The sequence below is a fragment of the Rhineura floridana genome, chromosome 1 (assembly GCF_030035675.1).
Source record: "Rhineura floridana isolate rRhiFlo1 chromosome 1, rRhiFlo1.hap2, whole genome shotgun sequence".
Classification (NCBI taxonomy): Eukaryota; Metazoa; Chordata; class Lepidosauria; order Squamata; family Rhineuridae; genus Rhineura; species Rhineura floridana.
The window spans coordinates 18,894,287-18,919,850 of NC_084480.1; the positions used below are offsets into that span (position 1 = coordinate 18,894,287).

Consider the following 25,564-nt stretch of genomic DNA (forward strand, 5'->3'; position numbering starts at 1 on the left):
AATATTGAAATTGCACAGGTTGGCCCAGTCATGTGGGACCTTCTCACAACACTCTGTGTATTTTGTGTCATGCCATGCAAAAGGTTTGAGGCTGGTCATGAAGGCCCTTTGGAGAAGGGCTGTAAGCTCAGTGGCAGAGCACATGCATGCAAAAGGTCCCAGGTTCCAGTGGAGATGGGTGGCTCCGATGTCAGTAGGCAGTAGAATCCACTTTGGGTTTTAATCTAAACTTTCAAGCACCCCAGACAGCTCCTTGGAAGTTTAGACTAAAATCTGGAGTGGATTTACTGTCCCACTCATATTGGAGCTACCAGTCTCCACTGCGTCTCTGTTGGTGTGAATGTCTGAACAGGCAGCCTTTGTATGAGCAACAACCCATGCACAGACTTCCATATGATCAGGACACTCCTGTGCTTGGGAGTCTTGATCATCTGCTCAACCTACACCCAAGCAGTTGGTCACACATAGCTTTTGTTAGTGCAGTTTCTGATATCAATGTGTAGACATCCAGGGTAAAAGCTTCAGTGTGCCTAAAGCTGGGGATAGGCCAGTAGCGTGGATCCACTCCATGGTCATTGTGTGAACCACCCTTTGCTCAGTTAACATGTAACTGGGACTCAAGATAATTGTGCATTCAAGTTATATTAACTATGATGTAGAACAGTAGGAATAAATTGGGTTGAAAATGTGTAACTGGAACCCAACAGTTCCAAAACTAGACATACTTTTTTTAATTTATTGCAATTTCTTTTCTTCAACAACAACAATAATAAATCATCTGAACCAGGTTCTTTCTCAGCACTTGTCTATGTAGATACAGGTGACTGATGCCACAAATTAGGCTCATTTATCTCAGGATCATGGACTTCATAAGCAGGTCCTTAGAACGGATTCTGGTGACTGGACATCAGTTGACTAGATGTTACATTTCATTTACCATCCCTATTGCCAGGAAGCCTGTGCTTTCTCACTGGGATATTACCTTGCTTGGTTTATATGATACTGAGCAACTGAACAGCCTCGGGACTAAATTTAGAAATAGATTAGTCATGGCAAGATCCTTCCTGATAAAGAAACAGTTTGGGTTAAGAAAGGGGATGTCCTAATAATTGCAACCTGTTCCCACACATGTTTATTGTCCATTACCATATATGCATTTTAAGAAAGCCAGCTGCTGTCTCCTGCTCCTGCAGTTCTGGTCACAAACTTAACTTCTGGTGCATGCAAAATTCTACTTCACTAACCTGAAATGGATAACGCAGGATTTGAAATGAATGAAGAAACACCTCAAAGTCCCACAGCCAAATCAGGGAGGACAAAACAAGAACACCCAGTAAGTTGCTTTTGTGAAATAATGGGAAATCTGTCTCAGATGTGTACACCCAGGTCTAGAAACCTGTGTTACAGGATGTGTAGAACAGGTAAAGAATCTTGAGAATGTGCTGCCAGACTTCAATTCTTACCTCCAATTCTAGCTAGCTGTAGACAAATATGCATTAGCTAGGTGTTTAGGATTGAACTGCTTAAAAATGATAGCCTGCCAGTAAAAAGTTGGTTTTTAACCAGTTGAGTTGAAGACACAAAACTATTGAGAGATTATTATTTTTTTTTTAAATCAGGTGTCATGGCCCAGCAAGAGCAATCCAGTGGTAGGTCTATTTCTGTGTTCACATTGATCTTATGATCAAGAGTAATCCAGCAAGAGCAATCCAATGGTAGGTCTATGTCTGTGTTCAGACTGATCTTACAATTCTGTTCTCAGATACTCTCATCATCTTTGGCCACTGGCTGGGGCTGAGTGTCAGGGCCAGTCATCCCAACAGGCAGCATGAGGCAATTGCCTCAGGCAGCAGATGCGGGGGGGGGGAGAGGAGGGCAACAGCAGCACTTATACCCATTCCTCCTGAGTCCCCCCCTCCATTCATCCCCCTTTGCTGTAGATGAGAGCTATGTGTGCCACAGTCCTGTCATACAGCCACTCAACTAGCCTCCTGGCTCCTGCCTTCAGGGACACTGGAGCATGCTATCTCATTGCCAATGTTACAATGTTAAGATTCTGCTGCATATCCAGTTAGCTTCTGTTCATGGAAAGGGGAGTGCCACTTTGTCCTTTGCTTCATACAGCAAAATGTTTTGGGTTGGCCCTGCTGATGGAAGTTGGTGTTCAGCAACCTCTGGATGGCCACACATTCTCATTCTGTGTTGTAACCGCTGAGGAAAGAGAATCCATATATTTCCTTCCTCCACTCTTCTTTACCTTGTATCAGCAGTCCACAGGAACCAGTGGTGGCTGTCGGCTTCATGTCAGCGGGGAAGTAGAATCCACTCCGGGTTTCAGTCTGAACTTTCAAGGAGCTGTCTGAGGTGCTGGAAACTATTCCCACAATATATCAGCACCCTGCCCAGCTGCTTGAAAGTTTGGACTAAAACCCGGAGCAGATTCCACTGCTCCACTGACATGGAGCCACCAGCCACCACTGAAAGGAATGTTCTACAGTGCCTTATACTGAATCAGCTCATTGATCTGTTTAGCTCAGTACTGTGCACACTGACTGGCAGCAGCTCTACAGGATTTCTGACAGGAGACATTCCCAGCCTTAGCTGGAGATGCTGGGGACTGAACCAGGGACTTTCTGCAAGTAACACGGATGCTGTACCACTGAGCCATGGCTCTTTCTCCGAATTATCAAACAGGTCCTTGTGTGCAGACAAGCAAGAAAAACCTAATCAGACAGTTATGCTTGGAAGAGAGAATTCATCCATTCTCCAGTACAAATTTGGTACATATCAGCAACTGAAATACAAAAGGAGAAAGAACAGTGGGAGGATATATCTTATGTTGAAAGTAAAAGAACTGCTGTTATCATTTATGTAACTGGATCTCCATCACCAACATTAACTCTTCCAGCCATAAGGATAAATAAAGTAAGAACTGCAAGGAGCTTTGTAGCTCTCATCAGTGTACAATTATCTCATCTAGAGAAATATCCATCATGATCATAGGCAGGGAGTAGGAGAAAGCCCATATAATGCTGCACTTTTCATATTTTCCATTGTGTAAATCAGGTGTGTGGCCCTCCAAATGTTGCTGAACTACAACTCCCATCCCTCTTGGTTATTGGCCATCCTTGCTGGGGCTGATGGGAGTTGTAGTTCAGTAACATCAGGAAGGCCAAAGGTTCTCACACCAGGTATAAATGACTGCTATTTATGTCACAGGGAAGACAGGATGGAACTTAAGGACCAAGGCTTGGAATGAAAGTGTTTGGTTTAACAAAGTTCACTGAATTAATTCAAAAACCTCTGAACTACACCTGAAAGTAGTTCCAGTGTTTGCTGGGTGAACTGAATGTGAATTAAATTCATTTGGGGGTAAAAATGTGACTGATTTCTAGTTCATCTTCAAGTCCATTCTCTTGCATGTGCTTTTTACTGTTTAGACTCTTCCAACCTTTAAGCTTAAAACATCATAATTGTTGGAAAAAATAAAGAATTCACTTTCCACTGCATATGTGTGTGCTGATGCTTTCTCAGTCTTCTTAAGTATAGGTTATACAGTAGCTTGTGCCATTCTGAATGCTGGAGGGGAATTGCTCCAGCTACTTTGGATGAACTTGAATTGAACTGTGAACTGAGCACGAGCCAAATGAGTTCATTTTGTAAAGGGAGGAATGTGAATTGGAATTAGTTCTTTTTTGGACATCTTGAACTAGGTTACTTTTTAAAATGAACTTACCAGGCTCTGTTAAGGACATGTATAGGGCTAGGATTTAGCAGGTCCCTGTTTATTCCAGTGTCTGGGTTCAGGTTATATCTTTTCTCAGCTGTAGCCTAGACCAAATTACTTTTACTTTGCCCCAGAAAATTCAGTGAGAGACACCAAGAACTGAGCTCATCTCTATTTTATAGCCCCATCATTGGTTCTGTCTTCGTCATGCTAGAATGTGACAAAGAGACAAGCACCACAGAACTATCTTGTGAAGTATGTCAGTGATCATTGTGTTGCTATGCTTAGTAATAGTGACTTGCCCAAGGCTACCCTGTGAGCTCCATGCCAGGCTACTCCACAGTTCTGAATTAACCAAAGTTTGTTTGTCAGCTTGCTCAAGCATTTTCCTGCTTACGTTAGGCAACTTTGGTTAGGACAACTTGATGTAAGCAACAGTAAAAGTAGAATAGGGGAAAGAGGAACTTTCCCTTGCTGAGCAGATCCAAACCAGCAGATGCTTCTTCTACAAAAACTACTTCTAAAAAAAAAAGAACCCCCAAAAAACCCAAGCCACCCCAAATTATTTTTAGCATTGCAGTAATCAAAAGCAAAAAAAATATTGCCCATTGCTACAATGGCAATATTAACAAGCTGGGCCGCTTCTGAAGTTGTCAATTACTTTTTTTTTTCCTACTGGGGCTACTTTGCTTTTAACAGCTGTATGACAACCAAACATTTAATAGATAAAGCTTTTCCTTACATGGAGATGCAGTGAGAAGGAAAAGCTTCGCCAGTTGAATTTCTTCCAGTCATATAGCCTAATAAAGGTACAGCATCCTAGCTAGAAAAAAGGTGGCAACCCCTGCAAAACCTGCTTTAAAATCGGTATAAATCCATGTTGTCCAACATAGTTGCCACTCGCCTGATGTGGAGAAATGGCTATTGACCTATGGCAAATTGGTGCTTTACTTCTACCACCTATTTTTTAAAATAATTTTTAAATAAAAATACTATACTAGTTCAAAAAAGTGTCAACCCTCCACCCCTAACACTCACAAAATTGTCTTTCTGTCCTATATGCTTTTCCAATTTTGAAAAATACAGAATTCATGCAAGATCCATTTCACGTTGACATCTACAATTCTCAGCTATCTCAAGAGCTTGTGAGGCTTTTCTTTGGAGAGGCACTTTTTTGAGATGGATGTGATTTTACTTCAAAGCACTCAACATTTGAAAGATGATTCAGTTCTTACGATGTGGACTCATATTTTAAATCAAAATGAAATCATGGTTCTAAATAGTTATTCCAAAGCTGTATCGGTTGAATACTCAGTGAACCAACTATGGTAAAAATGATGAAATCAAAATATAGGTTGCAGATATTGGACAAAAATTTGGAGGCAGAGTTGATATATAGTCTAACTGATTTATGCCTGATTTCCCTGCACTACTTAATGAAAAGATTTGTCAGATTTCTCACTCATTTATCAATCAATAATTCAAAACATTATTGTGTATTTTTCTACTCTCAAAAACACAGTTAAAAAACTTTTTTGTCATGTGGAGAAAATGTTAACACATTCGCCACAATTTTGGCAAGTATGAAAACAAAACTGTTGGACACCTCTGATCTAAATCATCATGTGCGTGTGTGATAAGATACCAAGCTCAGATGACCATGGCAAATAATTGGCCATTACTGAAAGGTCTACTCCAGCTCAAGAACCCCCTTTCTCATCAGATTTGCCATAGCATAAACCCAACAATTTTTTCAGAGGCTATGCAAGACTTAAAGAAAAAAGAAATAGCAGACATTTAGAGACCAGCAGATATGAAGGCTTTAGAATAGTTCTGTATTATTAACATGTGTCTCTCTCTACACGAGTAATTTTTAGAACTGATGGGCAGGGACTAAAATGGTATGTCTGTTGCACAATACAGATCACCCCTTAGAATCATAGAATAGGAGAGTTCGAAGGGGCCTGTAAGGTCGTTGAGTCACCCCCCCTGCTCAATGCAGGAATCCTACTTAAAGCGTACCCAACAGGTGGCTGTCCAGCTGCCTCTTGAATGCCTCCACTGTTGGAGACCCCACCAGCTCCCTAGGTCATTGGTTCTATTGTCGTACCGCTCTAACTGTTATGAATTTTTTCCTGATGTTCAGTCGAAATGTGGCTTCCTGTAACTTGATCCCATTATTCCATGTCCTGCACTCTGGGATGATTGAGAAGAGATCCTGGCCCGCCTCTGTGTTGCAACCTTTTACATACTTGAAGAGTGCTATCATATCACCCTTCTCTTCTCAAGGCAAACATATATATATATCTCACTCACACACACACACACATGCTCCTTGGCAAGGGTGTGAATAGCCTTTGCACCCACTGTGATGCTGTCCCCAAGGGTAGTGCTTCATTTCCCCCCCATAGATGGCCACTTTGATACCTTGTAACAGAGGTGCACCTTAGAGGGAAGCCCTGTCCCCGTGACTTCCCCCAGCACCACAGTGTCAAGGTTTGCCACCTTTCAGCAGGGTCTGCCTATTTTGTCCCATAAAACTCAGTGGGAGGCATTGAGAAGGGAGCTGGTTTATAACTGCATAGCCCCATTTAGGGTTCTATAATTTGGTGTGACACTAGCACACCCTTAGCCAGCCTGGTGTCCTCCATAGGGACAGAAAAAGAGCCCTGCTGGATCAGAGCAAAGACCCATCTTTCCCAGGAGCTTGGACTCACAGTGGCTACCCAGCTGCCTATGGGAAGCTTGCAAGCAGGATCTGAGCGCAACAGCACTCTCCCCACTTCTGATTCCCAGCAACTGGTATTCAGAGACATGCTGCCTCCATCAGCATACTAAGAACATAGTCTTCGTAGCTTGTAGACACTGACAGCCTTAACCCCCATGAATTTGTCATAACCTCTTTTAAAGACATCCAAGTTGGTTGGTTGGTTGGAGAAACCAGATGTTGTTGGACTACAAGGCTCATCATCACTGAACATTGGCCATACTGGCTGGGGCTGCTGGGAGTTGTAGTAAACCAAAACAAACAAACAAACCTGGGGGGGGCGCAAGAAAGGTGGCAGAAGGCTGCTTTAGAGTGTAACAGAATCTCGGGTATTCATTTTTGTTAGAAACACAAGTGGGGAATAGCAGGATTTTTTTTTTTTTGCAGTATACTCCCAGCTAAGGATGGGATCCTTTGGTCAGTGCTGGTTTGAAAACATTCCATCGATCTAAGAGGCTGGGTTTGATTTGAGATTGTTCTTTGTCTGCTAGCTGCTGCTTTTACCAATCCATTTCCCCCCCGCACACAAAAAATGATATTAATATTGATCTGCAACAATAGAGAACTAGCAAATTCATGGAAAATTTGGTTCCAAATCTGAATTGGGTGGAATTCCAGCACATCCCTACTCCCAACCTCTAAAAGGAGTACTCTTGTCCTGGTCTCTGGCCCACCTCGAAGAGCAGCAGCTGCTGTTCAGGGCACTTGAGAGATGAGAAAAAGCTTGCTGAACAGAGGAAAAGAAAGACAAGAGATCTTTCTTTCCTTCCCACCTTGCTGAAACCTCCCTTTCTATGCTATATTGTACCAAAGGGTTTCAGTTTGGCTGCCAACTTGAACCCAAGCATATTCTTGTTATATAGCAGGGATTAGGGTTGCCAGGTTCATGGCCTGAGTCTGATCCTGTATCTTTAGAAGAAGAGTAAGTCAGGCAAGTGCAGGTGTTCTTGCAACACTCTAATGGGAAAAACCACAAGGTAGAATTCTTTCTTCCCCCTGCACAACTTTTAAAGATACAGAAGACCTCATGGAGGCCGGGCCTGGCAACCAAGAGGTCTTCTGTATCTTTAAAAGTTGTGCAGGGGGAAGGAAGAATTCCACCTTGTGGTTTTTCCCATTATCATGTTGCAAGAACACCTGCACTTGGCTGACTTTCTCTTCTCCTAAAGATGCAGGATCAGTCTCAGGCCAGGACCCTGGCAACCCTAGCAGGGATAGCTGTTTTTGGAGAACAGAAAAGAGAAAGGAAGTCCCTTTCCTCCTTTCCGAAATATCCCTGTGTAACAGGGCAAAGCAAGAGTTTTGAAGCCCTGGTACACTTCCACCGCCACCATAACACTCCAACCTGTGGCCCTCAAGATATTGTTGGACTCCAACTCCCATCAACCCCAGGCAGCATGGCCAATGTTTAGTGAGGACATGAGTTTTAGCCTAAAACATCTGGAAGGCCCCAGATTGGGAAAGGCTGTATATGTTGTTATGGGTTTGAGCAGGCCAGGAACTCTCTTCCCCCTGCTCTTCATTTTCTTTGCTTTGCTTTCAGCTGACACCCTCTCACTCCATGGCTCAATAGCTCTCAATATTCCATAGGTCCTGAAGTTCACAAATCCTTATCAGGGGAGGCTGACACGTTATCTTTCTTACATACCATTGTGTGCTTAGGGAGTCCCCCAACTATGCAGAAACCATTACCTTATTTTTGAGTGGCCCTATTTTTCTTCCAAACCAATAGTCATTCTAAAACCTCATTTCAATGTTAGAAGAAATGAGTGATGTTATTATAAAGTCATAGTGTTTTATCCTAAGCTTGTTACATGCTACAGATGTTGTCAGCACATAGAGTTGTTGTCATCCAGGGTCTTGGGCAGAACTTGGAAAAGTTATTTTTTTTTAACTACAACTCCCACCAGCCCAATCCAGTGGCCATGCTGGCTGGGGCTGATGGGAGTTGTAGTTTTAAAAAAGTAACTTTTCCAAGCTCTGGTCTTGGGTGTGTGTATCTTAGACTCCTTACTTTTTTGGGAGCCAGGTCCCAGCTGGGTACCTATGTTTCCAATGTCCTATGAGCCAATCAGCATGAAAGGAAAATGTGTTAACCACTGAGAGCAGTCCCAATGAGTGTCAATTGCAAGCAAGCCTTTGTTCTTCTTTCAAAACCCAAGACAAGCTGTGGATTCTGAAACTGCAGAAGAAGAGACAGTCAATCCTGATGATAGTATCCACCCATCAACATCATCAAGCAGTTTGGTAGCAGCAGACAACTGAATTCAGTAATTGAAACAATATATCCGGCAGTGAGAAAGGACAGACAATGGTGACAGTGACAGAGAAGCAGAAAGCAGTATTCAAGCCTGGTCAGATTATTTTATAATTTTAGAAGGTTGTATAATCTTAGAAGGGGGTGTGGCTGTGAGGGGGCATGGTTGTGACTAGCATGAAGGGACCCTGTACTTCTGAGTTTGCTACTACATTGCTGCCAGTACAGCCGTTTACAGGTGTATAGCAGGCCTGTAGAAGCATTGTTCTGTTTTGCCAGTTTTATAAAGTTGGCTTCTAATTCTTTCTTTTTGTTTGTTTATCGGGGGAGAAAAAGAGCCACTGGTCCCTGCTCAACATCTTTCTGGTTTGCCTCTTGGCCTGCACGGTAACCACAGTGTTAGGGGTGCTGATTTTGTCCCTGGTGTATACTACCAACACTGGTTTCGAACCAAAACAGGAAGCAAACACTGAAAAGCGTGGAGTAGCATCCCAGGAAACGCCAAGAAGGCCTCCATACCAAACCCAGGTGGACCCCATGTTCCAGTTTCTCCACCAGCTTGCTAAATCCAAGGTAGGATATAACCATTTCCCAACACATGTTTCACACAAGATGAATAAAGACCATCATTTTATTTTGTACCTACCGCAGGAGTGGTGGTCCTCCAGCTGTAGTTGGACTCCAGCTTCCATCATCCCTGACCATCGCCCATGCTATCTGAAGCTGATGGGAGTTGAAGTCCAACAGCAGCTGGAAGACACCATGCTGCCTACCCCTGCCCTACTATATAAGGAAAGAATGAGCTGCATTATGCATTCTTGGACCATTCATAGACTTAGCATAAGAACTTGGGCCAGTGTAAGGCGCTTGAACATGTGCAATGTTGCAGAGGCCTATAAATAGATCAGTGTTCTATGCATTGTTGCCATAGTATGGAATTTTGCACCTTTTGTGCTGAAAATTCAGGGTCCACCTCTACAAGCAATTTCAAAAATCTCAAACCTGTAGGAATCCCATGGCTTATCTGGGCTTTGGGGATCTTATCCAGGACCCAAGGGGTATACTCACTGTGCCCTCTCGGTCATGATGTTTTTAGGACATCTGCTTGGGGTTGTTCACACATTACATTCAACAAATGTACAATTTGTGGACCTTTGTTTACAATAGTATAACTGCACATTTTTAAAGTTATTCATATGAGATGTTCAACGAGTGTGCAGTCTTTGTGCCTGGGTACACAATAACTGAGCTATACAAATTGACAAATGTATAAGCTATCAGTCAAATGCACATGCATAGATGCAGTTTGTACCTGTGTTCAGTATGACATACGTGAACAAGCCTCTTGTCAAGAAGCAAAAGAGATTTAGGTGGAATTCTACCCCAGATACATGGAAGAGGTAGAAATAGTTGTTGTCCAAGGACATGTAACTATAACTGTTGTAAAATTAAATAGAGTTGTCATCTTATTAACCAGTAATCCTATCATGTATCGTTAATAATTAGTGATACATCTTAAGGGTGATATCAAACTAAATCATGCTCAGATGTTTCAGTGGGTCTACTCCGAGTATAGCTGTTGGATATCACTTGAGACTAGAAACAGTAACTATTTTGTATCTTTCTTTTTCTTACATCTATATCTCTCCCTCCCCCCTTTTCCCATCCTGTGCTAAGGGCCTGTTTGATGTACATGGGATATTATTGTATTAGAGAGCTAGTGTGGTGTAGTGGTTACGGTGTTGGACTACTACCTGGGAGACCAGGGTTCAAATCCCCACGTAGCCATGAAGCTCACTGGGTGACCTTGGGCCAGTCACTGCCTCTCAGCCTCATGAAAACCCTATTCATAGGGTCACCATAAGTCGGAATCAACTTGAGGGCAGTACATTATTGTATTAGCAATGAAAAAGCACATTTTTATTAAATTCCTTAGATGTCAGCCATGGAGGGCCCTGAGCAGGATTGGGTTCGTGGCAGATGGTGAGGGGGATTAACCCTTTCTTTGATGCGCAGCAATCTTGCTGAAAATTCCCCCCAGCTAATATCAGTCCCGGGAAGCAAGTTTCCAATGGAATATTCCATCTCTGGGGCTCCTATCAGCTTGGGGGAGGCACTGGTGCAGCTACAGCATGCGGGGAAACCCTATTCCTTCCATACTTCCAATCCTGACCCTCTCTCCCCACAGGGTAATACATAAAGAATTAAAAATGATCACATTTAATGCTTCCATGCCATTTAATATTATGTCCCTTGCCAGGCTGTAACTTGCTCCTCTTCTTCAACGGACTCTCCCATTTGCTGTGAAATGTTCTTGTGCATCATACACAGCTCCTGTTCAACATGCTAAAAGGACTAGGCTACTATATACCACCATCCACCATTGCAATGGGCAAGGATGAGCAAGCTTTGCTCAAGTTTTGGCAATACGCTGCACTGCCAGAGACCCACTGGAGATTTTCCTCCCTGACCCCAATGGAGATTTCCCTCCCCATCCTTTGAAATGCAAAGCTGGCAGCTGTTTTCAGGATGGGATGGATCGTGGACCACAAATAACTTCACTGGATATTTGACTTTTTATGTAATACTTGCTGTCATGAATATTCTCATGCTTATACTGGTTTCCAGAAACACCAATTCCCAGGCGGTACTATTCAGTGGTCAAGATTCCGTAAAAATGCCAATGAATACCAGAACAAGGAAGAGATGGCATTTGGAAGAAGCATCAATGCTCAGCGCTCCAAGATGACATTTGGAACTTTACTGATCAAGAGCAAAGGATTACGTGCTCCACACTGGCATTTCAACGCCAATGAGCATGGCTACCTTTTAAAGGTACAGTTTTGGGTTATTTTAAATTCATGTTTACCCCACATTTCTGGTGGGAAAAAACCCCAAGGAAGCTACTAGTAATACTAATAATTATATTGTTATAGGATAAGGGAGGGGACTTGTCTGAATGTTCTCTAGGTCTGTGGTTTCATATCTGTAAGATATCTGCATGATGGGATTCTGCAGAGGAGTCTCTTTGTTAAGTTAATTGGCATAGCCAAATCTGTTAAATATCTCTTTGCACGACTAAAGTGCGCAGGTGGTTACACCAGTCTCTTTGTTAATGGCTCTAGTAAAGTCTGTTAAGTATCTCTTTGCCTGACTAAAGAGTGAGACTAGTTGCCATAGAAATCACTAGATGTTTCTAGAAGGGAGGCAGGCCTTCCTCACCTCCCTGGTTGGAGGTGATGGAATCAGTGAATTTAAGAGAACAAGAGACCTGGACAGGTCTTGTGTGGAGCTGGGAAGAGATACAGAGCTTGACTTGCTCTCAGTGCTGAATCCAGAACTATGGCTTTAGAAACCTAATGGAGGAAGCAAAATCAGCTGAGGTGTTAATGCTGGGAGCCTCTCTCTCTCTCTGTCTGTGTGTGTAAACAAAACCATATACCACAAAGACATCACAGTCTCCGGTGACCTTTATTCTAAGAAAACCAAACCCGAGGTATGTACTGGCCAGTCAGAGATTGGGGTGTGTATTACAGTATAATGGGGATGGGACACCTTTTCTGTCCAGAGGACCAGCTCTTCATCTCCCCAACCCCTGGTGGGCCAAAGTTGACAAGTGGGTGAGGCCGATTACCTGTCAATCACGTGGTGTCATAGTGACATCATAGTGACATCTGGTGATGCTTCCCTTTGAAGCCCCCAAATTGGGGACTTCAAAGCAAACCATGTGGCTTTCAAGTGCAGAAGGGATTGAACGTGAGGCCTGATCTGCCCATCAGCTGATGGACAGATGGGAGGGTACCTTCAAGCACACACACCCGTGCTTTTACTTCTGACCTCTGAGGTCTGCAGAGGGTGTTGAAGGTGTGCAATGTGACATTCCCACCTTTGGCTCCACCCGTCAGGTTCCCACCTGCTTGTGGCTACCGCCTTTCACTAGGCACCACCTCAGGACACCACCAGTCAGGATCGTCGTTTTTATTTTTTCTCACTCCACTCTAGCACAGATCTCTCAAGATCCCACTGCTAGGCAGCACCACCAGCCACTCCCTGTAAACAATACTGCTAGAGACTTTGTCTTAGTCTCCCTATGGCATGTTACTTTGTGTCTGGGTGCCCTTGCTGTCCACAACCCCCTGTATCTTCGTCTATAAAGCATACAATCCTGGGTTGCTCTGGATACTTGACGATGTTACACTTTCTTCCTTCACCGCTGCCACCATTAGATACAGTTTCCCTTCAACCTTGGTAATTACCCTGCCCTCACTTCTGGTCTGTATATCCCCAGCCAAAGATCAGGCTTTTGGTAAACCAATAAAAGTGTTTATTTGATAACACTACAAAATAAAAAGATTACTTTAGGAATGTTTAACAAGCATATGGTTTCATATGGTGTCACTCTTATGTTTCCAGTTACATATATATTCTGTCCAAATATCAGCCTAATAGAATCCAGCCCTCCCTCAGAACTCTGTCAACACAATCCCAACTGCCTCCCACTTCAACTCCTTTCCAATCACTCTTCTCTCAACTCCCCCCAACAACCTCCCCAACTCAACTGTCAACCTCTCATTTATACCTTCAGCCATTCAAACCCTCAGCCAATAATCATCCAGCATTCTCCCGCATTCTAGCCCATGTACTTCCCCCTCTTACTCAATTCACTTACCATATATCACTTAATAAACCCGCACTTACCATATTTACAGGTTTAAACATATAAGGACATCACATCCCCCCACCCCTTTAAATAAAAGCAAAGTATTACTCCTGTTCCCAGGAATAATACAACGCATTATATAAGTGTCCGTCGCTCCGGGGTAAAGTGTCCTTTATGTCTCACATCTTGATCACTTGATTGTAGTATCAGCAATCTGCCTTGAAAGTCCGTCCGCCAGCATGTTGTCCTTTCCCTTGATGAAAACAAAGTCTATTTGATATTCCTGCAGTGCCCAGGACCACCTTTGCAGCATGGTGTTGTTGTTTTTCATAGTGTCCAGCCACAGCAACGCATGATGATTCGTGATGACTGTGCACTTCCTTCCCCACACGTAGGGACGCAGCTTTCCCAGGCCCCACACGACTGCCAAACACTCTTTCTGAACCGATGAGTAGTTCCGTTCTCTCGCTGACAGTTTGCGACTCAGATATGCAATTGGATGCTTGATGCCTTCCCTCTCTTGCATCAGCACAACTCCAAGAGCCAGATCAGATGCGTCTGTTGCCACTATAAACGGTTGTTCAAAGTCCGGAGCTATCAATATCGGACCCTGACACAGCGCTTGCTTCAGTTGGTCAAAAGCTTTTTGACACCTTTCATCCCATCTCACACACTCAGCACACTTTTTCTGCATTAACTCATGCGTTGGGGTTGCTATTTCTCCAAACCCCTTTATAAACTTTCTATAAAAACCAGCCATACCTAAAAATGCTCTCACTTGTTACTTGATTTCCTCAAGCACTCTTCCATTCTGACTCACTCGTTTGTGTAATGAGAAAGAAATAATCGAGCTTGGCTCCTTGAAACTGCTGGGATGCTTGGGTAAGGTATATGTTATGTCTGCTCCAGGAGGCTTTTTAAACTCATGATCTGGAGTCATTAGGATTTCTACTTCTGTAGACAGACTAGTGAAAAAATCCTTCAAGAAAAACAGGGCAGCCTGATCAATATTGAGACGAAGTGGCATAAATGACACTTGTAAACAACACTCTTGTGATCTGCCCGACTCAGGATGCACATGCAACACTTTGACTGTCGACATATTAGAATGTGCCTTTCTAAGCATTTCCTTATTACAGTAAAGGTAGAGAAATTTATTCATCTGAGATGTAGCCAAGCGATCTCTGATCTCAAGATCTTGAACCACCAACACTTGACAAGAAACTGGTTGCTCTAACAAGTTGACCTCACACTCTGATTCGCCAGATGGATATACCTCAGGCTGGAATTTCACCATGCTTAATTGTATTTCCATCAAGAAATCTGGGCTCCTTCCTCTTTTCTCACAGGCTGTATTATGCCCATGCCTCGTGGGTGTGTGAGAAGGAGAACTCTGATGACTAATGTTGTTTTTAGCTGAAGATGTAGGTGGTGCATTTCCAAAGTCCTTCCCCCCATAAAGGTGCCAAATGAGTGAGGTTTCTTTCACAACATAGTGCACCAATGGAATAGGAAATCTCAGTGGAGCTTTTGTTTTTACCCCACTTTTCCCCACTTTTTGACATATCATACAAGAGGAACAGTACTGTGTGACATCCTTGGAAATGTTTGGCCAATAATAATGTGCAGCCAGCATTTTCTTGGTCTTTTTTGTTCCAAGATGCCCTGAACAAGGAACATCATGAGCTACCTCTAGCAATCTGGATTTAAATTTGCTAGGTACAACCAAATGTTTAACTGGTTCACAGTAGTTCTCTCTTTCATTAGGTAACCACAGTCTATACAGTACCCCTTTCTCCCACACAGTTTGATTCCTCAGAGTTTCTGTAAAGGAGATTCTTTGTGGAAGGGCTTTTTCCTTTATTATTTTCAAACTGCTATCATTTTCTAGCTCATCCCTGAACTGTTGTGTTTCTGCAGTAGAAAACATTCGTAACAAAATTTCATTCACTCCAGGCACACTAGGGGTTGCTATGGCGACCTCAGGCTCGATTACAGGTTCCACCTTGTTTTGTTCAGCGTCAGATAAAATGGCTTCTGTTGCTTTGCCAAGTTGTTGTCTGGTCACCACATAAATTTTTCCTATTATTTTTTATTTATTTATTTAGTTTAATTTATATACCGCCCTAAGCCCAGGGGCTCTCTGGGCGGTGTACATAACAATAAAACATCAAGAAATATATACAATAATACAATAAAATCAAACCATAACATCTCTGCCCAAAATTACAGGTTCTTCTTACTGGGCATTGATACCCACTTTATAAGTCTCCTCCTTTCCTCTCCATTTCAGTTTTATTAGGGCCATGGGAATGCTTTCTGGTTCACCTCTCACACCTTGAATTACCAACTTTTCCTGAGGTAAAATTTCTTCAGATCTTATCAAATCTGGCCTCAGTAAAGTCTGAGCAGCACCAGTGTCCAGCAAAGCCCAATATTTTGCCCCTTGCACACACACTTCTTCTCTCAAGCTTGAGTCAAAATCTTGGACATTTGACCAGCCTATTTGACAGAATTGTATTTTCTTCATTTCTCCCTCTCTCAGTTCACTTTTCACTGTTTTTCCTTGGACAGGATTACTGATGGGGTTTATATTCTCACATTGAAAATGGAGATGGCCTGCCTTACCACATTTGTAACAGAGTTTATCCTCCATTTTAGGAAACACAGACCTAAACTGAGGTCTCCTGTGCCCTTCTGATTTTATTGGAGGGTTTACTGTCTGTGGTGCCACATATTTTCTGCCATTGTTATTTGGTCTTGGTTTAAAATCTTTGTGGTTTTCCCATCCAACCAGTTCAGTTTGAGGTAAAATGATCTGCCAGCTCTGCTGCTTCCTGCACAGATTTAGGGGAACGATCTTTCACCAGCAACCTAATTTCAGGCGGCAATTGATGGTACAACTGATCTAATATCATGAAGTTTTTCACCTCTTCCACAGACTGAGCTTTAGCACTTGTCAGCCATTTTTCAAATATGTCCATCAGTTTTGCCCCCAGCTCCATGAAAGACCTCCCTGTCTGCATCTGGCAGTTTCTGAACAGTTTTCTAAAATAATCAGGCCCCAGTCTAAATCTTTTAAACACTGCTTCTTTGAATTCAGCATAAGTCACTGGCCTGTTTGAGGGGAAATACTGACACACCTCAGCCAATTCCCCTTTAATTAACTTTGATAAATACTGCATGTATTTATCTTCAGGTAGCCCCCACATCTGAGCTGCCTTTTCAAATGTTGTGAGGTAAATTTGTGGCTCTTGACCAGGCTCATACACAGCAAAGTCTTTTGGAGTGACTTTTATTTTTGCTTCATCTCTCTCTTTTCTTGTTTCATCAGAATGAAACTTCTCTCTTTCCAATTTTAACCTTTCCACTTGTATCTCAGCCTCCATTCTCAATCTCTCAGTCTCCAACACACGTTGCTTTTCCTTCACCTCAGCCTCCATTCTCAGTCTCTCAGTTTCCAACACACGTTGCTTTTCCTTCTCCTCAGCCTCCATTCTCAAACTCTCAGTTTCCAACACACATTGCTTTTCCTTCTCCTCAGCCTCCATTCTCAATCTCTCAGTTTCCAACACACGTTGCTTTTCTTTCTCTGCAGCTTCAAAGACCTGCTGCTTGTCTTTTTCCTCAGCTTCCCATCTTAACTTCTCTCTTAAATACTCCACATAAGCAGGATTACTTAAGCACCCTTCTGGTGTCTCTTCTCTTACAGGTTCTTTGGTTTGGATTGACATATACATTATTAATGCCACCCTCAATTCATCCACCCCTTTACCCTCATGAGGTAAATGAAAAGTTATACATTTTTCCACCAGCTCCTCTCTTTTCATTTTCATGAACTCAGCCACGTTTCTTGGAGCTCACACAGTCTTTGCCACACACTCACAACTAATCTTTATTTGTTATTCCTTTACAGTCACACCACTTTTTAGGGACTCTCTTTTGTTTGTATCCCACCGCTACAGCCACCATATGTGATGATCCCACCTTTGTCTCCCCCTGTCAGGTTCCCACCTGCTTGTGGCTACCGCCTTTCACTAGGCACCACCTCAGGACACCACCAGTCAGGATCGTCGTTTTTATTTTTTCTCACTTCACTCTAGCACAGATCTCTCAAGATCCCACTGCTAGGCTGCACCACCAGTCACTCCCTGTAAACAATACTGCTAGAGACTTTGACTCAGTCTCTCTATAGCTTGTTACTTTGTGTCTGGATGCCCTTGCTGTCCACAACCCCCTTGTATCTTTGTCTATAAAGCATACAATCCTGGGTTGCTCTGGATACTTGACATTGTTACAATATCTCCCTTCACCGCTGCCACCATATGATACAGTTTCCCTTCAGCCTTGGTAATTACCCTGCTCTCCCTTCTGGTCTGTGTATTCCCAGCCAAGGATCAGGCTTTTGGTAAACCAATAAAAGTATTTATTTGATAACACCAGGAAATAACAAGATTACTTTAGGAATGTTTAACAAGTGTATGGTTTCATATAGTGTCACTCTTATGTTTCTGGTCATACATATACTGTCTAAATATCAGCCAAATATAATCCAACCCTCCCTCAGAACTCTGCCAACCAATCCATCCAAATAACTCTCCACTAACGACTCTCCAACAACTCTCACCAACAGACCTCCTCTCAACTGTCATCCTCCCATTTATACCTTCAGCCATTCAAACACTCAGTCAATCATCATCCAGCATTCTCCAGCCTTCCAACCCATGCTCTCCCCCCTCTCATTCAATTCACTTACCATATATCCCTTAATAAACCCGCACTTACCATATTTACAGGTTTTAACATATAAGGACATCACAGAGTCCTCCTTCCCCCTTTGTTTTTCAGGGCACTGCATGGATTGGGGTTGTTGATGCCGGTGGAAACACAGTAACGACATACAATGTCACAGCGGGCCAGATCATTTTCTTCCCTCGGAACACAGTGCATTGGCTCAAGAATGTTGGTGCAGAAGACTGTTTGTTCTTGCTGTTCTTCACAACCCACGAAGAGCTTCAGACACTGGATATGGATGATGTGTTTTTCTCAACACCCGAAGACATAGCAGCGAGATCATTAAAGGTCTGTACAACAAGAACCCCAAAATTGCACAAGATTATTGTTTTAATAACAGCAATAACAATAATAAGAGTTAATAATTATGTCTGAATACTCCTGGCACTATATGTCCACTGTATTATTTCTGTTTCTGATGCTGCACTTGAATGTGATTGTATCATGCAAATCTTTGAGAGCATGTTAGGACTACAAAATAGGATATGGGCCTCTACAGACATCCCTTTTATTGTGCATTCATGATGCTTTATGCTCATGATGCTATTGGTGGACATATGCAATCCTGCTTACTGTTCGTGCATGCAAACGTTTTGGGGTTGGGGTGGTCACACTGCTGCATTTCCAATCAGTGCATGCCCTGTAACTTCTTACTGAAATCTCTCAACTTTTCATACCACAAATATATGTGGTACATTGTGGTGAAAATGTATGTGGTACACAAATGTATGTGGGACATTGTGGTTTGTGGTAAAACCCCTCAAAAGGATTTTGTTCATCCCACTTTTGTTGTGGTGTAGCCCTCCAGATAATAATAATGTAGTAGCACTGGGGAAGCTTTGCAGAAAAATGAATAGAGCAGAATAAATCCATCGCTATTATTGTGCCAACAACATGTTGCAGAATACACCGGCAGGAGAATAAAAGAAAAAACATCAGCCTGGAGAGGTCCCATAAGTATTCTAATAGAGCAATCCAAGAACTCCTTACACCAAGTTGTCTGTGTGTGTGTCTGTGTGTGTGTGTGTGTGTGTGTGTGTATGGATTAGGCATAGGTGTCCTTCTGCCCAGCACTCCCAGCTGAGCTGGCCTTCTGATGGCTGCTGAACATGCCCTGAAATTGGAGGGGGGATTCTGAGGGTGTGTGGTGGGTGGATTGCAACAATGTGGTCTGTGTTGGGACCAATCTTCCTGTCCCCCTATCTTTTGGAACCAGCAGGGCCCACCGGCCTGCAAAGTCCTGCTGGCAGGAAATGAGAATTTGGATTGCACCCTCAATCAATAACAAACACCATTATTTTCATTCCTGAATGATTTCAAGCAGACTTTAGTAGAAACTGACAATAGGTTTTCCCACTGTCCATGCACAACAGAAAACTTCTTTTTTAAAAGAAAACTTTAAAATATTTAACTGGGTCTTGTGCATTTGGTTTCCCCCCATCCCTGTCTCTTTTAAAGCTAAAACAAACTCTGCTAGCTGGAGCTACTTTAACTCACCACTACCAATAACTGAAATGTAACATTTGCTGCATGTTTTCTAGCCTCAAGGTGGAGTGGACTTCATCAGAACATTCCAGAAACAAGCAGAAGACCAGGCTATCAACCTTCCACCCAACTTAGCAGAGCTTGTTCAGAGCGCCAATTATGAGCAGTCTGCAGACGCACTTGTGTGGCGGTACTTCTTTAACCTCAAAGGTACTTCAGATCAAGCTATGATGACATTATCAACAGCCTTTGTATCTGGACAGTTAGCAATGTGGGTCACTTCAGCAAAGGGACCAGATGCAACATCCTCATCTTGGGGACATGCTCCTAGACTTCAAACACAGAAAGAGTTAGCCAGGAAGGATTGTTCCAAATGAATGCCAGAATCTATTCTGGATTCTGCAATCAGTTCCTGAGTATTAGGCGGAGCTGAATACAATCATTCCATTCTCTGCAAAACCAAGTGGCCTTGCTTATTCCTAATTTAAAGTATATGAATAAAAAATATAACATGCAAAAGAGAATTAGTGTGGTGTAATGGTTAGAGTGTTGGACTAGGACCTGAGAAAACAGAGTTCAAATCCCCACTCAGCCATGAAGCACACTGGGTGACCTTAGGCCAGACACTGTCTCTCAGCCTAACCTACCTCACAGGATTGTTGTGAAGAGGGGAAAACCATGGATACATCACTTTGAGCTGTAAGGTGGTATATACATGTAAATTATTATTATTATTATTATTAATACTTCTACTACTACTACTACTAATAATAATAATTTTAAAAACTTGTTGTTTTTTAAAAAGTCCCTCTTAGGTATTAAGATTGGCAGGGGGCATCCTGGAAGTCCTGGGGGCACTGGGAGAGGGCAGAGGACATTTTTTGTGGCTGCCTCTAAGCTGCAGAATTCTTTCTTCTGCTGCTGCACATGACACCTTCATTATGTCGCTTTCATCATATGCTGAATATGTATGTCTTTGCTCTGGCCTAGTAACTGCTTCACAGAAGCTATATATTTTATTATAGAGGGGCTGATGCCAGTAGGAAGCTGCGTTATACCATATCAGCCCACTGGTCCAGCATTATCTACACTGAACGGTAATGGCTTCCCTGGGCTTCAGACAAAAGGACTTCCTCAACCCTGTCTGGAGATGCTGGGAACTGAACCACAGCCTTCCACATGCAAAGCATATGGTCTGCCTCTGCCCTACAGCAAATCTCTCAAATGGACAAGGATACCTTAGCAAACAATTTAAGCTCATGGATATTCTATGGTTATGATTAACTAGCTCTCTAAACCTTTCCCGATTTCTGAGGCTGCTATGTTTGCCCTTGATTCAGGGTCAACTGAGTTCCGCTTCCCAGGGGGCATAATCCAGTGGGCTCGGTATGTAAAAGACGGGAAAGGCTTGAAACCTAATGAAAGAATTTACAGTGACTTTCTCCATTCGGTAAGTATAGAAGTATAAAATGCTGCCTTATAATGGTGATCAGACTGTATGGGTCAGACAATGGGGATCTGAGTCAGATGTTGTTATTTCAGACATCAAAACTTTGAAATATTTTGTATATGTGAGGGAACCTGTGGCCCTCCAGAAGTTGGACTCCAGTTCCCATCAGACCCAGCCAACATGGCCAATGGTTGGGATAATGGGAGTTTGAGTCCAACAACATATGGAGGGACACAGGTTCCCCATCTCTGTTTTAATACATTGTGACACACTTGCTATTGTGCAAACCCAATGCTGCCATGTTTTGTTTTCTCTCCTTGGCCTCAGAAGGAAGATACTCTTACCTTGGGCACGCTCAGGATCTATAGCAATGGCCTACGGCAGCCCCACTTTCATTTCAATGCCAATGAGATGGGATATGTCATCAGTGGGTGCGGAAAGGTAGCTATTTAACTTAAACTACTATGATGTAAACCAGGTGGAGGGAGCCAGGGAGCCTCCAGATGTTATTGGACTTCAACTTCCGTCATCCCTGGCCATTGGCTATGCTTCCTTGGGCTGATGGGAGTTGTAGTCCAATATCTGGAGTGCATCACATTGGCTATCACTGGACAAGGAGGATCAAACTGTTTCTGGCTCTGCTTCATTCCAGTTTCTGGCAAGACAGAGGAATGAATCATAAAGCTCTGAACATTAGTATGTCAATGTATCATACAAGGTGTCCATGAGTCCCAGGTTACCCTCCCTTATCACTCTTGTTGCTCTTCCTAGTCCCTCCTGTATATATACACAGCTTTATGACAATGCATCTGGGCAGGGGATGCAGGAAGAGGACAACCAAGGGCAAAGCAAAACATGAAATACCACAGACAGACAAACATTGATGGAGTTAAACTCTCACACAACAGCAGGAACAGGGAAAGGCAAAAGTTCACTGGCAGAGATTCTGCTTTTCATGTAGAACGTCCTTGACGCAATCTCTAGCATCTCTAGGTAGAGATGGGAAATACCTCTGCCTGAAGCCCTTCAGAGCCACTGCCAGTCAGTTTGGACAATACTAGGGCAGATGGACCAATGGTCTGACTCAGTATAGGGCATGCCCCTTCTATGATGAGCTTCCGCCGGGCCTTGAAGACTTGGCTCTTCAGGCAGGCTATTGGGGTGGGTTAGATTTTATCTTTATTGTTTTTAGATTTTAATGCCTACGTATTGTATGCCTATGTTGTACGTCGCCCAGAGTGGCTGGACAGCCAGCCAGATGGGCGACTAATAAATTCAATAAATAAATAAATAAATAAATAAATAGGGCAGCCTCCTATGTTCCTAACCTGTGGCCTTTCAGATGTTGGACTCCAGCTCCCATTAGCCCCAGCCAGCATGGCCAATAGTCAGAAGTAATTTATTTATTTATTTATTTAAAAGATTTCTATTCTGCCCTTCTACCCTATAATAGGACACTCAGGGCGGCTTACAAAAATAAAATCAAACACGTACATAATAACATTGTAAACAGTAAAATCACAAAAACATTAAAATAAATTAAAATATATAAAATACAATTAAAATACATAAAATACTATATATATACACAAATATACAGATATATAGGGATTGGTACTAAAGGGACTACAAAGGTAAAATTTAATGCAGAAGGCATAAAATCAGTGTCAGGCTCTATGTTAGACAATGTCTGGAGTGCCACAAGTTTCCCAGCTCTCATCTACAGGAAGCTTAGTCCCATATGTAAGGATTAACACACGTATTATGAGATCACGTGGAGATGCCATTCTCCAAATTCTACCTACCGGTGAGATTAAGTCAATGAGAATAGAGTATTTAAGGAGTTCCTCCCCTAGGGAGGTTTGCTCATTAAAAAGCTCATGCTTTTTATTTCTTCGCAAGCAAGTGAAGGCAGGTTATTTAGGGCAGATTTGCTAGCTGATTAATTGAGATTGTTATTGGGTTTTGGGGGTGGGATGTTGTTGTTTGTTACTTATACAATGATTTTTTTATATTTATACTTGCTTTGAGCTTCCTTTTTCATTGGAAAAGTAGGACAGAAATATGAATAAAATAAAGGTATGATCCAATCAAAGTCAAGCACTTTTAAAAATAAAAATCCCATTCATTTCAATGGAGAAGAGTTAAGTACATGCTCCACTGAAACAAATGCGACTTAAAAAGTGAGCTCTGGTTGGATTCTTAGGCTCTTGTGAATATCATATAGGGCCTAAATTGAAGCCAGTTATTTGGATCTGGGAGACATTACAGAAAGTTGGGTGTGTGATGGGGTCATTTTTTGTACAGTCCATTGAAAATTACATCCGTTGGATGGATACATGAATGTATTTCCTGTTGGTGCATCCTCTCTCTAGGTGGGTGTTATTGTTTCACCTGCACTCACTACTGACTTCACCATTGGCGTTGGAGATGTTGTGTTTTTCCCAGTTGGAACCCAACACTACATCAAGAGCACGTGTGATGAGGATCTGCTTTTCATTTTAGCATTCAGCACTGGGGACCAGGTAGGAATTCTGTTCTGTTCTAATTCTAGGAATTATACTTTGCTTGCCTACATCCCCAGCAAGAACCCACCATTAAGCCAGCGGTCTGAGTTATCATGAACCACTGTTTATTTATTTATTTGATTTATGTCCCGCCCTTCCTCCCAGAAGGAGCCCAAGGCAGCAAACAAAAGCACCAAAAACACTCTAAAACATCATAAAAACAGACTTTAAAATAAAACAGAATATCTTTAAAAACATTTTTTAAAAAGCTTTAAAACATCTTTTTTTTAAAAAAAAGGTTTAAAAGCATATTAAAAAGCAATTCCAACACAGATGCAGACAATTTGAAGTAATGAATGTTTTTGGCAATTTTTGAAAAAAGATATACCAGAATTAGGAATGTGGGAGAGATATAATTCAGTTCACATTTAATGGCATATCTAATTCAGTTTCTGAAATGATACACAAACTGAACATCTCCAAATTCTGCAGTGCAGTTCTCCAGCCAAGTAATGTGTACAAAAATGCATATCCCCTTGCTGGATCGTCACCTTGTAGTGGTGAGTGGGCTTGTGTGTTCCAATGAACCCTGTGAGTAATGTCGTTGGGAGTCATGTACTCCCAGCAGGGTCACCCATGGCGGTAAGGTCAAGGGAGAGGAACCAGACAAAGAACGATCCAAGAATCTCCTCAACGGCAGAACAGGAAGAGGATAACAATATGTATGTTACAACGGCTGTGAAGGCGGATGAAGGCTGCAGCAGATAAAAGACTTCCAATCGTCGTCGTACCCATGCCATTGGATTAAAGCCTTTTTCTGTCAAGATTGTGTGTTGATCGTGGTGCGCCAATCTCCCCACATAAAACAAATTCACGCACAGGCGTCTTCCATAACAAAAGTCCCATGGCAATCAGGGAATGACGACAGGGGCAGGACTGTGAAATCCAGAAGCCCCTAGTCATGAACTGGTACATTGGCTGCGGATACAGATTCAGACGGATCCTTTGTTAAAGACTTTATTTTGGAAGACAATCTTACTCGGTCACGAGTGATCACCAAGAAGACAAAAATGCATATAAAGCATGTGTAAAAATACATATATTAGTGAAAATAACATGCAAAATGCATTATATTAGGAACACTGCTTTGCAAAACCGTGTGTATAAGGCAAAATTGCATGCAAAAATGTATAAATAATGAGAAGTTTGCACTAAAATGCTGATGAATGTTCTTGAGAATTTTTAAAAACTTCGCAAACTGATGTGGAAATGGTGGAAGACAACTTAAGACTGGAAAAATTAGAAATGGAGAGAAATTGAAATTGACAGCTTTGCTCATCCCTGCTATATGCGATTGTACATGCTACATATTATGGTAATTTTAAATGTTTTTAATGCAAAATGTATATGTTTTAATGTATGCCACAATTCAAATGCTGTTGTGTTTTGCAGCTACAAACTCTTGATATGGATGACTATTTCCATGCCACAGCAGACCATATACTAGCCCAACTTTTCTTCAAAAAACAAGAGGAGTTTAAGAAGATTCCAAGGTTTAATGAGGACCAGGCAATTAATCTACCTGAGCAACTGCAACAACACCAAAAGTCCACATGAAATCACTTGTTGTTAATAACGTTAATGCTGCATTGGAAGAGTTTTTCAAGTTGTATACTTCTTTATAAAGTAAAAAGGGATCAATGTTCCCATCACATTTTCTCCATTGTGCCTTCTTATTTTGTGCATGTCAGGCTATGCTTAAAGGCAAAGAAGCTGTTTTTTTAAAAGAGTTGGCAACCTTCTTAGAAGAAGGTAAGCGCACATTACATTTTTGTGAGGGGCAGCCTAACCTTACCTCATGCACAACAGCTACCAACATTTTTGGATCCATTGGCCACATCTTGAGGCAGAAAGGTG

General features: G+C 42.3%; 1 protein-coding gene across 1 annotated transcript; it reads left to right on the plus strand.

Annotated features, from left to right (window-relative positions):
- The first annotated feature begins 1,157 nt into the window (after positions 1-1,157).
- Positions 1,158-25,339, plus strand: LOC133375635 (uncharacterized). The gene is made up of 9 exons (XM_061607423.1): positions 1,158-1,333; positions 9,082-9,324; positions 11,380-11,586; positions 18,260-18,493; positions 19,747-19,900; positions 21,031-21,140; positions 21,468-21,581; positions 23,516-23,665; positions 25,100-25,339. Exons 1-9 carry the CDS (start codon positions 1,250-1,252, stop codon positions 25,262-25,264), a joined length of 1,461 nt encoding a protein of 486 aa, XP_061463407.1. The 5' UTR covers positions 1,158-1,249; the 3' UTR covers positions 25,265-25,339.
- Positions 25,340-25,564: the final 225 nt, after the last annotated feature.

Bases quoted from the DNA above. Each gene is read 5' to 3' on its own strand.
- LOC133375635 (XM_061607423.1), top strand. From the start codon at position 1,250: ATGGATAACGCAGGATTTGAAATGAATGAAGAAACACCTCAAAGTCCC. The intron at 1,334-9,081 runs GTAAGTTGCTTT...TTATCGGGGGAG, and splicing joins GGACAAAACAAGAACACCCA to AAAAAGAGCCACTGGTCCCT. The intron at 21,582-23,515 runs GTAGCTATTTAA...TCCTCTCTCTAG, and splicing joins TCATCAGTGGGTGCGGAAAG to GTGGGTGTTATTGTTTCACC.